Source organism: Sabethes cyaneus, chromosome 3, assembly GCF_943734655.1.
Source record: "Sabethes cyaneus chromosome 3, idSabCyanKW18_F2, whole genome shotgun sequence".
NCBI classification, from domain to species: domain Eukaryota; kingdom Metazoa; phylum Arthropoda; class Insecta; order Diptera; family Culicidae; genus Sabethes; species Sabethes cyaneus.
The window spans coordinates 81,824,486-81,840,706 of record NC_071355.1 but is presented as its reverse complement, the minus strand read 5'-3'; the positions used below and the strand labels follow the sequence as shown (position 1 = coordinate 81,840,706).

The window sequence follows — 16,221 nt, the reverse complement described above, 5'->3', positions numbered from 1 at the left end:
CAGCCATGAGTCGGAAGGTACAATTCAGCTTCGATTGTAGTGCTGCGATCCAGACTGGACTTCCATACCGCAGTATCGATGATGGCACACTAGCCAGCAGTCTCCGCTTACTACTACTCGGCCCGTAACAATTCGGCATGATTCTGGCTATCGCATTGATAGCCTTCGCCGCCTTCTCGCAAGCGTAGTCCACGTGGTAGTTGAAGTTCAACCGGTCGTCTATCATTACTCCCAGATGCTTGACCGCGCGCGTTGAAGTAATAATGTGCTCTCCGACGGTGACGACTGCATGTTGCACAGCCTTACAGTTGCTAACCAGCAGAACCTCCGTTTTATGGTGGGCGATTTGTAGCTTTGCACCATGCATCCAGTTCTCGATAGTTCTAATCGCCTCTGTCACCAGCATCTGCAAAGCCGACGATCACCGCGCCTCTAGGCAGCTTCAGAGACAATACACCGTTGTGCATCCCGTTCCAGAGCGTTGGGCCAAGGATGGAGCCTTGTGGGACTCCAGACGTAATTTTCATCGTCTTGCACCCCTCGGCGGTCTCGTAAACAAGCGTCCGATTCCTGAAGTAACTCCTCAGTATCCTGCATAGATATCCCGGGACATGCATTCTATGCAGCGATTCGGCAATGGCCTCCCAACTGGCACTGTTAAACGCGTTTTTTACGTCGATCGTTACAACGGCTCAAAAACGATCTCCTCTTCGCCTCTGTTTGGACGACTTCTCGGCTCGCTCGATCACTGTCCGAATTGCATCCACCGTGGAATTCCCTTTCCGGAACCCAAACTGCATGTTTGACAGACCGTGTTCACCTTCTGTATACCTCGTAAGCCTATTCAGAATTATCCTCTCCAGGAGTCCAGGAGTCCCGCATGTATCCAGTAGACAGTAGACTTCAGCTCATTCGGACACAACTCCCTAATTGTCACAGGACCTTTTACTTTTGCCATAACGATTCGGTACGCGTCACCCCAGGGGTTGGCGTCTATTTCTCAGCACAGCTCCTTGAAGCAGTTGCGTTTACTTTGTTTTATCTCCCGTTTCAATGCAGCCCTGGCCACTCTAAACGCAGCGCTACGTTCTTCCCGATCTGCTTCAGTTCTGGATCTTTGGACGCGTCTTGTGGCTCTGAGACAACTAGCACGATGGTTGCTAATTGCTGCATTCCACCAATAAGCCGGTCGCCGCTCTTTTCTCGGTTCCTGTTTTCTGGGCATGGTAGCATCACATGCCCTGACCAATATATCTGTCAACTCGTTCTCATTCAGGATCGATCTTCCACTGTCCACCCGGAGTGCCTCGACGAAAAGATCCCTGTCAAAGGCCGTCGTCTCCCACTTCCGCTCGTAGGTTCTGGCTTTCTGTCTTATCGCCGGATTTCGTCGGCCGACACTAAATTTAATCTCCTGGTGATCGCTATGGGTATACCCTTCGCAGACCCTCCAATTTATGTTCGGCATCATGGATGGACTGCCAAAAGTGACATCAATGATGGATTCGTGGCCGTCTTTACGAAAGGTGCTAACGGTACCTTCGTTGAACAGTGCAATTTCCATCTTAGCCAGGGCTTCTAACATACTGTATCCTCTGGTGTTGGTGCATTTGCTCCCCCACTCCACAGCCCATGCGTTAAAGTCTCCCTCAACGGTGATCGGCCTTCGCCCGATGAGTTTTTCGGTCAGCGCGTCCAGCATCTGGTGGAACTGCTCCATGGTCCATCTTGAGGGTGCGTAACAGCTGCATACGTAGATCCCGTTGATTTTGACAATCACGAAACCTTCATACGAACTAGAAACCACCTCCTCAATGGGGAAACTGCCCATTACGTGTATTGCAGCCATTGCTGCTTTATCAGCTGCCCAGTTACCGTTACCGGGAGGAATTCGGTACGGCTCTGCAATTATCGCGGCGTCGCACAACGACTCCGTTGTCGACTGCCACAGCAGTTGTTGTGCTATGTCGCAATGATAGAGATTAATCTGGGTTACCTCCATCACTGCTGACCCACCGTCGCCTTTTTATACGCTGGGCATTGGAAGCCTCCCGTCGTGTGGTCATTTCTCTCTGAATTATTGCACAGCATACACCTCGGTGGCTTTGCGCAGTCGCTTGCAAAATGGCCATTCTCGCCGCATTTCCGACACGATCTGGATCTATCCGGACCTTCACAGTTACGCGCCTGATGACCGAAGCCCCAGCACCTGAAACAACGTTCCATTTCCTTGGTCACACGAGGGATGGCTTTCAGAACACACACTGACCACCCAACTTTAATTTTACCCTTCATCAGTAATTTGGGCGCTGCTACCGCTGAGAAACGAATCGTCGCCGTCTGCGTCCCACCATATGCCTTTCTGAGCCGGATTCCCATCGGTACGTCGCCCAATTCGCACTGTACCTTCAACGCATTCCTTACATCCTGTTCTGTCGTGATCTCTTCCAGCCCAGCAAACACCAACTCGTATATCAATGTACGAAAATTATCGTTATTGACTTTTAATAAATTCAGGATCGTAAAAATAGCCTAATGAAACGCACACAAGTTTATATTCTATCGTATTTGACGACAACAAGTGATTGACTTACGACTTCCAGTACAGAATTGTATATCATTGTGCAACTAATCGCTTTAAGTCGGATCTTATCGCACACAAAGACTAATAAAGTGGAATTGTTAACGTATATTTTGTAGTACGTATATGGCCTCCAAATTAGTACGCATATGCTGCTTTTGTGCAGCAGATACGGTTTTTTAGGGTATATATAAGTAGATTTAACCCATTTGTTACTCTGATATGCATATGAAAATGTTTACTGGGACTCTGGAAGGTCCCTGCACTCGATCACGGTTTCTTGGGAAAGCGCTTTCACGTTTGCTTCGTCTCCAAGTGCTTTGGCAACAAGATCCTTGAAAGCCGCGCTCTTAATCGATGGATCCTTTTTCAGTTCAAAAAGCATCTCTCCCTTTTGAGTTCGCCTGGTTCTTACCACTTTCTCTCCAAGTTCCTTCAACTCCGGGGCTTCTCTGACTTTTCGGAGGATCGCTGCGTACGAAACGTTGGCGTTCGCTTCGACAACCAGCGCATCACCCTTAATCCTCTCCCGCCGAGGCCTGGGCTTCTTCTGCTCGCCATTCTCCACTTCATTTTGTTTCTGCTTCTCCTTCTTGCTTGCGACGGTACGCCATCCACTACATTCGCTTTGGTCCGGATTGTCTTCCTCTTCGTTCTTAGCTTTCTTTTGCTCCTCTTCTTCAACAGACGTTTCCCTCTTCCTTTTGTCCGTGCGAGAATTCACTACTGGAGGTCTTTTAGGCGTCTATGATGGTTCAGCCGTTCTCTTCGCGGCTTAGCTAAGTGCGTTTTCAACAGAAAAAGCTCTAGCCTCGAGTTTCATATGCTCGCACTCAACTGTAGTCATAGCAGATTTAATGCTCGCCACCAACTGCTTGATCTGCGTGTGGACGTTATGCCTCTCCTTAACGAACTCGTAGAGCTCGTCGATTTTCGCTCTGATCTCCATCATCCCGTCTCGAGGGGCGAAAGCTCCAGGCTTTTGCGTGAGCATCTGAATCAGCGTCATGTGCCCTCCTTTCTGCTCTGCTGGAGGCACACTACTGCTTCTACTCGTCAGTATATCCTTGTTCGGCACTGGTGATCGTTGTAGCCTTCCACTTCTCGCAAACACGTTCGTCTCCTCCTGTGGCGTACAGCCGTTGCTGTTTTTGTTTTGAGGTGTACTCATACTCTTGGGTCCCTCCTTCGTGCCGCTATCTCCTTCTTCATCGTGTTGGTTGGTTGAATTAATCATTTCTGTTGGGCCCCAACTCTAGGCCGCTATCTCCGCTCGTATTTGTGTAGTTGCCTTTACGATCCCATAGTGATCTATGCAAGCAGGGAGGCCATGGCTAGGGACACTCCCCCTATCCTTCATGGGGATACACTAAAAAAAATCGGCACGTCAAGTTTACGTGAAAACATAGGTAATTCTCATCCATCACACTTTTCATGTAACATTTACGTGAATTGTTGGTAGCTCGCACTCATTTAGGCCGAGCAACTAAGAATTTTCTCAGTCCCTCGAGGTCTCAGCTACTATACCCAATTCACCGAATCTTGATATCGGTAGGCAGTCACGAGTAATCCACCATAGAGTGACTCAAGTACTTAGTGCATGGAAAATGTTCCTCTTTTGCTTCAGTGCTCATAGATGGCGTTTAGGCCGAGCAACTAAGTGTTTTCTGAGTCGCTTGAGGTCTCAGCTACTAGACCCAATTCACCGAATTTTGATATCGGTAGGCAGTCACGAGTAATCCACCATAGAGTGACTCAAGTACTTAGTATATGGAAAATGTTCCTCTTTTGCTTCAGTGCTCATAGATGGCGTTTAGGCCGAGCAACTAAGTATTTTCTGAGTCGCTTGAGGTCTCAGCTACTAGACCTAATTCACCGAATCTTGATATCGGTACTCTGAAACAAAAAACATCGAGTATCGGGGTAACGCCGAAAGTAACGCATAGTAATTTTGACCAGAGCACTGCTTAAGCTAAACAGAAATCTTTTCTGCAAAAATTCACTGGTTTGTCCTCTTAATTTTACCCTCTAATATGGTAACATTTACCATGATTCTTGTTTTAGTGTAGGCAGTCACGAATAATCCACCATGTGCGACTTAAGTATCAAGAATATGGTGTCTTCAATATTTCCTCGAGTGCTTTTTTAGTTATTTAGAGCGTGTTGAGCCGAGAATCATAAAATTTTCTCATTTGTCTAGACTTTTAGGTGCTCCTAGCTAACTATTTCAGTTTAACTTTTCTCATGGCTAGGTTTTCCGAAATATATTTGCTTTCATATTAAGCGCACGTTGGTTGAATATCCCTAAAATGATTAATATAAGCTATTTGTACCTTACCTCATTTTAATTAGTTTTTATTTTATTGTTTATTTGATTTAGTTTATTGTCCTTTATTTTATAGTCCTTTAACATAATGCTTTGGGTCGACCAACTTAAATACTCTCTGATTTGCCTGGCTGGAGTCAAATAGGTATCCCTAAAATTGTACTCATAATATTATACATATAGGATAATGCTTTTGCAGCAATTTGTTTCTTACCTTATTTTTTATTTTGTTAGTTTTTGATTTGATTTTTCTGGTTTAGTAATCCACTGTCTGTACTGCAGTAAACATGAATATTTTTAATTTTGGTGGGTGCCTTCACAACTTTAATTCTAGTGCTAGCCATTTCAGGCGCTATCTTATATGTGTGCCGCTGTGCAAAAATTGTCAGTTTTGGTGGTTAATTCATGGTGGGTGAATTCACACTGCTATTATAAACGCGGATCTCGCCCACCATGTTTTACTGCCCTACAAAATGAAAGATTTCAAGTTTGAAATTGAAATCTTTCATTTCTTTCGGGTGAGAATCTTGGTGGGCGAGTTCACAGAAGTTCTACAAATTACATAATAATACCATTTGTGAAAATGAGGTGCAGCAAAACAAAAGTGATCGGGAGCCGTGAAATATTACATAACGCAGAAGGGGGTGTGGCATGTTGAATTTCGGTTATAAATTTTTACGTAATATATTTAGGCTGTAAACCATTTCGCGAAATTTTTAACTTTTTGGTTAAAATTTGACAGTTCGAAGGTTTTCCGAAAATAACCCTGCTCGGGAGCATGGTTCTACGGGGTGAAGTGGCTGTCAAATTCATACATTTTGGATGTCCCACGCATAGGTACCAAAATGTTAATTTTGACAAGAACCAAAAAATTAGCTGGGAATTCCCCTTTACCGACGACCATTTGAAAGTTGCTCTCTTCACTCCTACATGAGAAAGAGATAGCAACACACCATGCCCTTGGCATGGTTAGTTTTGACCAAGGTTTTGACAGTTCGATGGTACGTTTCAGAGCCAATGAGATATGCACAGGTGAGGAAGAGAACTTCGACGTGTTTCACTGATTTTTCGTTGGAATTTTTTTGCATTGGTATGGATGCTTATCGCATAATAAATTTGTTCAAACAACCCGGGTTGAAATGAGATGAATTTTATCTATCAAATAAAAGCAAATCAACATCAAAAATTCATCCAATTTTAACTCGGACAGAATAAACAATATTTTCATCCTCACCTTATAGGCTCTCATTGAACAAAAAAAAAACTATCAATCCGTCAAATATGAAATGGTTCGCATTCTGAACTGATTTTAACCACTCGAGGAGAAATAACCATCAAACTGTCAAATTTTAACTGAAAAGTTAAAAATTTCGCGAATGGTTCACAGCCTTAGTGATAATGTTACACCACAGACAAACAGACATAACACTCGTTTTCCATTCTTCGTACCGAGTAAACCGACATTTCAAATTTGGGCTTAGTTAGGAATGTCTCCGTTTTGGTCAAAGTGGCGTTTTTTGACGAAAGAAGGGGAATTCTCCATAAAAAATACTTGCTACTTCGAGGGATACCCATGTTGCTATTTGATATTTGGCAATTTCGATCATAGATGGTGCTAGTGTTCAGGCTAAATGTGAGGTCAGTCGACCTCACAGCTAAATGCCGACAGAGCAATCGAACATACATATACAGTAGAGTGTCCCAAAATAGCACTATGTCAGAAAATCCGGGAGCTCACCCTTCAAATGATAGCTTAGGGTGTCACAACAAAACTTTTATATGGCGTCAACATTGGTTGACGCGATTTAGGGGTCGAACATTTCAGTTTTATGAAAAATGGCATTTTTCATGAGTAAATTCAAAAAAATATTTTTAGAAATGTTCAAGTAGGTGAAACAATGTACTTAACTATTTTTTCACAATCATTGAGATCTGATACACTCATAAAAAGTTATGGGGGCATGTCTGGAGTCATATTTGGTTACAGAAATTTATTAAATTCGGCAAAATTTTGAAATTTTACGAGCTGATCCACTTTAGATAAGTTTGGCATCTCTGCCTGTTGTGACACTTGACACTTTGAGGCGACAGTGACAGTGACACATCACACATCACACATCACACATTCACACATTTGTAGCGCTGCGCGATCATCTGTTTTGTTGCGTTCATAAAATTTACTCTGATGTATTTTGCAACATATGTTTGCAATATTACGTACTCAAAGGAAAGTAGTATATTTTGGTGTAAAAGAAGTAAGATTAAAAACTGAATTACCAGCTGCAAAGTGCTGACACGATACAGAAAACTGACAGAAACGCGCGCACGTTTCATTTACAGCTCTTCATTGCTTAGTGGAAGTTTTTAAGTTACGTCTGCAACAGTACAGTGCGTACAAAGTTAGTTACTAAACAGTAATTTATAGTTTTAAGCAAAAATGATTTTTCATCTGTTTTAGACTTAACTTTAATTAGTTTGGAACTCAGCATTGTTTCAGCATTGCTTAAAGCAATATATTTCTGGACGACAAAAATGCAGCGCTGAGCAAGCAATAATTAGAATTCAGAGCTTACATTTCCAGTAAACTTCCAAAATGAGGAATTTTGTTCCGGATTTGATAATATGGTAGGTGCTGTGGATTTGATCAAAAATTTACGAAAGTACCCAAATATATTTTTATTTCAGCTTCGTATTAATAATCACCATAACTGTGTTTAGATTGTTTTCGGTCATTCTTCATGAAAGTCTAGGCAGTGGGCCGGCAATTCCGTCTATTGCCGTTGCAGACGGAACTGAGATTCAATTACAGCAAGAAGAGCTAACACTATCGCAGTTGATTGATCGCAAGTCGAAAGAATACTCTTGGCTACTGCGGTTATCGGTTAATACATTAGGGTATCTTTGCGTATTTATTCCTGGGTTACTGATTTACAAGTACACGCGGCGCATCAAATATTTAGAGCGATCTGATAAATCACTATTTGCAAATGTAATACGTGTATGCTTCGGAAGCGGCTCCGAAGGAGAACGTGGATTAGATGGCAGAACAAGTGATAGAGGATCAAGCGGTAAAACAACGACAATGCAGGACTGTTTTCTCCTGCTTTATTGTTTGCTTGGATTGATGGGATCCTATTTAACTTGGGGTGTGCTACAAGAAAAAATCATGACCCAAGAATACGTGAACGCAGATAAGAAGAAAACACATTTCAAAGACTCACAGTTCCTTGTATTTACTAATCGTGTTTTAGGATTTCTGATAACAGCAGTTTATCTAACTGTCAAAAGTCAACTGCGACAGCGTGCTCCTTTATACAAATACTCGTACGCTTCATTTTCTAACATCATGAGTGCATGGTTTCAGTATGAGGCGCTCAAGTTCGTAAATTTTCCGACTCAAGTGTTGGCCAAATCATGTAAAATAATACCCGTGATGATTATGGGCAAAATTGTATCTCGCAATAAGTACGAATTCTATGAGTATATAACTGCCATTATGATTTCAGTAGGTATGATCTTTTTCCTCACCGGTTCAACGGATGAATCCAAAACGACCGCAATAACGACACTGACAGGAGTGTTGTTGCTGACGTTCTATATGATATTTGATAGCTTTACTTCAAACTGGCAGGGCGAACTCTTCAAAACCTACTCAATGTCTTCGATTCAAATGATGTGTGGTGTTAATCTATTCAGCACGCTTTTCACTGCAGCGTCCCTTTCCATGCAAGGCGGCTTCTACAGTTCGCTGCATTTTGCTGCTGAACATCCGAAGTTTGTTGTAGACTGTGTCGTCCTTTCCATATCGTCCGCTATTGGCCAATTGTTTATATTCTACACTATCGCTACTTTCGGAGCGGTGGTTTTCACGATTATCATGACACTTCGTCAAGCTATTGCCATTTTACTGTCTTGCTTGATTTACAAGCATAGCATCTCGAATTTGGGAGTCTTTGGTGTTCTGATTGTGTTTGTAGCCATATTTTTAAGAGTATACTGTAATCATAGAATGAAAAGCATCAGACGAAGGCACCTGGCTGATGCAGCAGGAGGAAAACCGCGGTTAAATGTTTAGAGTTGTTTTACCAAAGGCTTGACGTACTTTTAGTTGTGTTGTTGAAATTACGAGTTACTTTCAACCGGTAGCACAAACATGCTGTGATTTGCTCAATAGCAGAAGATAACGAATAGAGCAAGTAGCATACTAAACTGCTGAGCACGTTTACAATCTAAAAATTGAAGAAGTAGATTTATAAGTAATTCAAATTTTCCGAAAATAGTTAGCTTGTGTTAAATCTCAGATTATTTTATTCCATTTACTGTCTAATGCTTTAACTATGTTTTACTGAATTTCAACAATACTTTAAAGCTTAGCAAAATCAAGTGAATCATTCAATAAAAAAATCAAAAATATTTGGTATCTTTATATTCCGAAGCCTTTCAAAAATCTGGTAAAATATAATAATTTTGTCACAAGTTATTGTTGGTGAGCTTCAAATACAAAAAGACTCAATATAAAATAAATAGGCCGAAATGCTGTACACTACACGATTCCTATGGGAGAAATCTTAGAGACCTGTGCGATTCTTTTTTGTTCTTTCGCAATATGAATACCCCTATAGCCTCTACATCGACACAAACGATAACAGCCAGTGATGTATTAATTTTACAGTTTCTTGAAACCTGGTGATCATCTGACCGACGTACATTCAACCAGATTAATAACATTTTTTCCCATGTGTGGACTTATCACTGCGACCAGTATGGTTGATCTATTGTGATATCGCCCGGGTGTTTGCTGTATGACCTGCACTGTATTTCTTTTTACCATAATCGCTATTGAATGAGCGATATGCCTATTAAATTTTATGCGTGCTTGTGTGTATTGGGGTTTACCCTTCCTTCAAAGCTTGATCAACTTTACCCACTTATTCCTAGCTGCCAGTACTGTCCCATATTATAGCTGTCCCCTGGCGAGGACTCATTCGTATCTCTGACCAGTACGTACACTTAACTATAGGAGGGGCATTTGCACTGTCAAGAGGCTTCAGAGGGTAAATATAGAATTCAGCATCCAGGAAGGGTATATGGAGGGGCCTGAGAATAAACCCATGCTAAAGTCACTTGACATCGAATGGCTTGATTCTACTACGATTCGAACCTACGACCACTCGCTTGTCAAAGCAGACTCGATAACCTTGCGGCTATGGAGCCTCCCTGATAACATTCTCATCGATAAGTAGGTTTTCTCGAGCGTCTCCAACATACGCTCCCTATGGGATGCGGACCTCGCCTCGGACCATTACCTGGTAGTACTACAGGTACTAGGGTTGCCAACTGGCCGGTTTTTGGCCGGCCCGACCGGTTTTTTGCTTGCAAAGCCGGCGGCCGGTCAATCCTGCAAAAAGGCCGGTTTTTCGACATATGAAGCCGGATCTGTATTTTTTACCTGATTTGTTAAATTTTCGGATACATTTATTAGCAATCCAGAGCAGTAGATCATTGAAGACAGCCAGTTTTGCAGTGACATTACTTTGCTTCTTGCGGTAATATACATTAAATTGTCCACTAACGCCACAAGCAAGTAGTTGTAACTCTATAACTAGCTATTTTCAATAATCCACTCAATGTTCGTTATGGTTGCGACTGCCACAACTGACTTCTCATCCCATTTACTGTCCCATACTGGAAACTGTCAAGCGACTTTCGTCGAATACGAATACTCAAATAATATGTCATTAACGCATATTACACATTCTAGGCAAAACGACTAATATGCTACCACCCCTCCCCCCCTCGCATTTTGAAGGCAGGACCGACCGGCCGGTTTTTGTAATTTTCAGACTTGGCAACCCTAACAGGTACGCTCAAAACTTGACTTGACGGTATGTCAAATGTGCAACGAGAACGAGAACGACCGACTTCCAGAAGAAAACCGCAAAAATGGTAAGGAACCACTAGAAACGGCACTGCATTGCATAATTTCCAGAACTTGAGACAAGGAGAAACTTTCGAGAAATGGATGGAAGGTATAATTCTTCCTATCTACAACAAAGGCAGTCCGCTTGATTGCTTACGTCGATCACCGCTGCCTATAAGGTGCTCTGCCAAATCTTATTGCGTCGTCTGTTCCTATTCGTCATCTTTGTCATAACAAGAGATTTTGTAGGACAATAACAGGTGGGCTTCATGAGGGCCCATACTATTACAGATCAAATTTCTACACTCCGACAAATCTTTCACCAATATTTATTTATTCTTCGGATCATCTGACAACAAGGTCTACTTGAGATAAAAAAACTACTAACTAACAAATTAAAATGAACTACGATTACGTAAACGACACTTGAACGTTTCACTGCTAATATTAAAATCAAACAAGTAGAACACAGAGTTAAAAACTGCACACATAGCGGTAACAGGTTCATTTTGTCCATATAATGTCCGATGAAATGGAATTCTGAGGAAGTTAGTAGAATGAAGAACTCTCGAGGGCGCGTTCATATTGACCCTTGCCAGAATCCAAGGGGCATCAATTCTTCCACATAAAATATTTCCAACAAATTCAGCACGCATATCATCCCTTTTCTTCTCCAATGTGTCCATGTCCAGCAGCTTACACCTGTGTTCATATGGAGGAAGTTCGACTGGATCCGTCCAGGGCAGATCCCGAAGCGCGTATCTGATAAACCTTTTTTGTACAGATTCGATCCGTGCAGTCCAAAGGCCGGTGTAAGGGCTCCAAACAACTGCTGCCGTCTCCAATGATGAGCGTACAAGTGCATAATACAAGGCTCTCAAGCAGTATGGATCACGAAACTCTTTTGTAATTCTCATTATGAACCCCAGGTTCCTGTTTGCTTTGTAAATGATGCTACTGTAGTGGTCCTGAAACGTAAGCTCGGTATCCAACAGAACACCAAGATCCTTGACGACAGTTACGCGTTCAATATTCTGGCCGTTTATGGAATAACTGTATTGGATTGGAGCCTTCTGTCGGCTGTAGCTGATTACAGAGCACTTGGAGACACTGATACTGAGCCGGTTACATACACACCAACCATAAAACAAATCGATTAGCTTCTGTAATTCGATGCAATCAGCGATTGACCGAACTACAAGGTAGATTTTGAGGTTATCAGCATACACCTGCATCCTGGGGGGAGTATAATGCAGACATCGTTGTAATACAGCGAAAATAGCAAGGGTCCGACGTTGCTGCCCTGAGGGACACCTGAGGTACTCCGGAAGCCGCAAGACTCAGTACTTCCCAATTTCACAGAAAGACAGCGGTTTTCAAGAAAAGATTTCAACCACCGGACAAAAGCAGCAGAGGCACCGAGATGCTTTATCTTAGCAAGCAGAATGGTGTGGTCAACTCGATCGAACGCAGCTTTGATGTCAGTATACACCGTGTCGACTTGTGCTCCACCTTCCATATGTTGTAGACAAAATGAGCTGAATTCCACCAGATTTGTGCTGATCGAGCGACCAGGAAAAAAGCCATGCTGATCAGTTGAGATGTATTGTGCAAAACTTCTGTGCAGCGAGTCACCAATGAGGATTTCAAATAATTTCGAGCCAGCGCAAAGCGACGTAATTCCGCGGTAATTGGCAATATCGTTTTTGTTTCCCTTTTTGAATACGGGAAACATATAGGATTTATTCCAGCATACTGGAAATGTTTCCTGAAGAAGCGATTGGTTAATAATAAACTGTAGAGGTTTCGAAAGAGTAGATGCACAATTTTTCAGTATAATCGACGGTATTCCATCCGGCCCGGGAGACACCGATGATTTCAACTGTTTCAAGGCAGCTTCAACTTCATTTCGCGTGAAACTAGTTATGTTTATATCGCACACGTTTGCAGGAACGAACTTTAGAGCTTCCTGGACGTCAAGGGCTGAAGTACTGCTGCTGACGAATACGCTAGAGAATTGCTGAGCAAAAAGATTACAGATGTCTTCAGTATTGCTGGCAGATAGATCCCCTAGTGACATTTGGGCAGGAAGTCCAGTTTCCTTGCGCTTCTCGTTAACGAATGACCAAAAACGTTTGGGATTTAATGTAAAAAAACATATCTCGAGTAAAGATGGCGGTTATGTGTTCTGTATCGACGACTGGCTCTAACAAACTCTTGTTTGGTGATCTCGTTCCGTAAACGGGAGTACTTCTTCAGTGCTGCAGATCTCTTACGTTTTAAACGACGAAGCCATGAATTTGACCAGGGTGGTTTCCGCTTAGGCCTGGGTCGAGGGACGAAGTCACGAAAGAATGATAGAAGCAGTTGGTTAAAAAGGGATACAGCCATATTCACATCAACCCCACCCAGGAACGACCAATCCGTTGAATGCAGAGCTTCGTTCAGGCCAGAAAAATTGGTGCGAAATCAAACTCTCGTTCGTCAAGTACCTCTTCGTATCGAATGAGAGGTGGACAGCTAAGAGTGACAAGAATTGGAGGATGTAACGGATCGATTTTGATAATGGCTTCAGGTGGTTGAATTACATCGCATTGATTGACTGCATTGACATTAGCAAACACTATATCGGAGGTTTAACGTGCAAACGCATCATATTTCCGTCGAGCGTGAACAGCTATGGCAGACAATGAATAAAAATGGTTTTGGGGACAAACTGATGCTAGTAATGTGCTAAGTGCGTGTTTCGGGGCACTCTCTAGTCCTTTCGAATCGCGCAGAAGGTTACCGCAAGGAAATGGATTTCGGCAAGGGACTGTCCTGTACGGCAATTAAAATCAGAGGAACGGCTTGGCAGATGGCTTTTACATTAAGACTTACTTATTGACCGACAGTTACTTACTCCACTGCAGATAGTTACCCGCCATGACTCTGACCTGTCGCCAGGACAGGCTATCGTTAACAGCCTGGATGCCGTTGGCTAAGCTGCGTCGCCATGAGCCTCTACGTCTGCCCCGTCTTCATTGTCCTTGCGGATTCCACTCAAGAACTTCTCAAGGTGTATTCGGTCCACTTCCACCTACGTTTTCGAATCGATGACATCGACGATGGAGTTCCTCGTTGAATATGCGGTTAGCAGACCACCAGGCACCACCCCAGAATACTCAAGTTATATTTTTGTTTTATAATAGCTTATCAAGCACTTGTTCCACGAGAATTATCTGTACAAGGGTTTAATAAGCTATCATACAACAAAAAGCTTACTTGGATATAGTCGTAAAAAATAAGTGAAATTTATTCGGATAGAATATTGCATTAACAACGCCATCAAACATACAAATTTGTTTGTTTGAAATATCCGCCATTAAAATTAATTTGTGCGTTCTATGCAATAAATTTTGCTTTTTATTCCACGTTGATCGCTCCTAATAAAAAATAAACAAGTAGTAAAATTTCCGTTGAATCCTTAAGGTGAAATGGTACTGAATCTCAAAACGGCCGAATCGATGACACTCATCCTCACATGGCGGCACTGAAATACGCGATTAGGTAGAGCAAGACAAATTCCTTTAAGGAGCTTTGTAGAGAAGTCGGTTCCAACCCTTGAGCAGGTAGTGATGGCAAAGACCAGGGTCCCAGCAACGCCAGTCGAAGGATGACCAGATAAGCTAAAATGCATAATTGAAGGACTCTTCCGGAAACACGAGCCAACGTCCTGGTCCCCTACCACCTGCCGGGCGCTAAAGGTTGAGAACGCCGACGAGAGAAGAATCTCCAATGACGAACTAGTTAGAATCGCGAAAGACCTGAAGATGAAGAAGGCGCCGGGCCCGGATCCCCAACGCAGCTCTTAAGGCGGCAATCCATGCATTCCCGGACATGTTCCGCATGGTGATGCAAAACTGCCTAATCGAGGGACACTTTTCAGACTGACACAAAGGCAGTTTAAGTTCCGGAAGGGAAGGTCCACGCTAAATGCGATCCAGACTGTCGTCGAGACAGCAGAGAAGGCGTCCAAGCAGAAACACAGAGGAAACCGCTACTGCGCAGTGGTCACTATCGACGTAAAGAATGCATTCACCAGCGCTAGCTGGGAAGCCATCTCAGCAGCGCTCCATAGAATGAGAGTTCCCGACTATCTGTGCCGTGTTCTGAAGAGCTACTTCACGAATCGGGTGCTAGTATACCGGACGTGATCACGGCGGGCGTTCCACAAAGGTCAATACTCGGTCCATCTCTCTGGAACGGTATGTACGACGGCGTGCCAACCCTAGAGCTACCAACGGGTGTTGAAATCGTCGGCTTCGCGGACGACACCGTGATGACGGTTACGGGCGAATCGCTAGAGGAAGCAGAGGCATTGGCGACTGAGTCAATCCGCAAGGTGAAGAGTTGGATGCAGAACGCGAAACTGCAAATAGCACACCATAAAACGGAGATACTACTGGTCAGTAATCTAACATGTGGGGATTACCGTCGGAGAACATACCATAACCTCAAAACGCGAGTTGAACCAACTGGGTGTGATAATCGACAACCGGCTAAAATTCAACAGCATTGTTGACTACGCATGCGAAAAGGCAGCGAAAGTCATTAGTGCACTGTCTAGGATCATGCCGAATAACTGGACTAACCAGTAGCAAGAGGTGACTCTTAGCCAATGTATCATTGTCGATACTGCAATATGGCGGACCAGCCTGGATTACAGCGCTCCAAACCCAGCGCATCAGAGCGAAACTGAGAAGTACGGTCCGACTCCTGGTCATTAAAGTCGTGCGTGAGCGCATATAAGACTATCTCATCAGAAGCTGCGTGCCTAATCGCTGGGATGATTTCCATCGACATCACCCTGATGGAAGACTACGAGTGCTATAGGCAAAAGGAGGTCAGAGGAATCAGAAAACTGATGAGAGCAGAATCAATGGCTAAGTGGCAACAGTAGTGCAACACGACACAGAAAGGTAGATGGACCTACAGGCTCATATCGACTCTCTCGGCTTGGGTGAATAGGAAGCACGGGGAGGTGAACATTTACCTAATGCAGTTCCTGTCTGGTCATGGTTGCTTCAGACTATACCTGTTCGGGCACGCCAGGTCGCCTTTATGCCCGAAATGTGGGAGCGTGGAAGAAACAGCAGAGCATGTGGTTTTTGACTGTCCCAGAGAGCATTTGGAATATTGCTCTCGTGGAATATTGAATTCCATATGCCTTCAATAGCGCAATCGCACGCATCATGTCTCATCTGCAGCGTAAGTGGAGAGCTGAACAGCGAGCTAGCACCGTCAATTAAGTTTTTTTTGGATGAAAAGTGGTCTAGGGAACAAACGTTTCTGAGCCGCATATGACGCCTCAAAGCAACGCGATCCGGGGCGTGGTAAAACCCTAGACTGGAT

General features: G+C 43.4%; 2 protein-coding genes across 3 annotated transcripts; one reads left to right on the top strand and one right to left on the bottom strand.

Annotated features, from left to right (window-relative positions):
• Positions 1–1,000: 1,000 nt before the first annotated feature.
• Positions 1,001–2,002, bottom strand: LOC128739783 (uncharacterized). The gene has a single exon (XM_053835286.1). The coding sequence runs from the start codon at positions 2,000–2,002 to the stop codon at positions 1,001–1,003; it is 1,002 nt and encodes a 333-aa protein (XP_053691261.1).
• A 5,099-nt stretch (positions 2,003–7,101) lies between these two features.
• Positions 7,102–9,290, top strand: LOC128741472 (adenosine 3'-phospho 5'-phosphosulfate transporter 1). 2 transcript variants are annotated; one of them, XM_053837313.1, is made up of 3 exons: positions 7,102–7,295; positions 7,366–7,532; positions 7,593–9,290. In XM_053837313.1, exons 2-3 carry the CDS (start codon positions 7,501–7,503, stop codon positions 8,980–8,982), a joined length of 1,422 nt encoding a protein of 473 aa, XP_053693288.1. In that variant the 5' UTR covers positions 7,102–7,295; positions 7,366–7,500; the 3' UTR covers positions 8,983–9,290. The 2 variants fall into 2 exon arrangements, with proteins under 2 accessions (XP_053693288.1, XP_053693287.1); XM_053837312.1 differs by having other exon boundaries at positions 7,102–7,306.
• Positions 9,291–16,221: the final 6,931 nt, after the last annotated feature.

Coding starts and splice junctions, on each gene's coding strand:
- LOC128739783 (XM_053835286.1), bottom strand. CDS start 2,002: ATGGAGGTAACCCAGATTAATCTCTATCATTGCGACATAGCACAACAA.
- LOC128741472 (XM_053837313.1), top strand. CDS start 7,501: ATGAGGAATTTTGTTCCGGATTTGATAATATG. Junction 7,533..7,592: donor GTTCCGGATTTGATAATATG/GTAGGTGCTGTG, acceptor TTTTTATTTCAG/CTTCGTATTAATAATCACCA.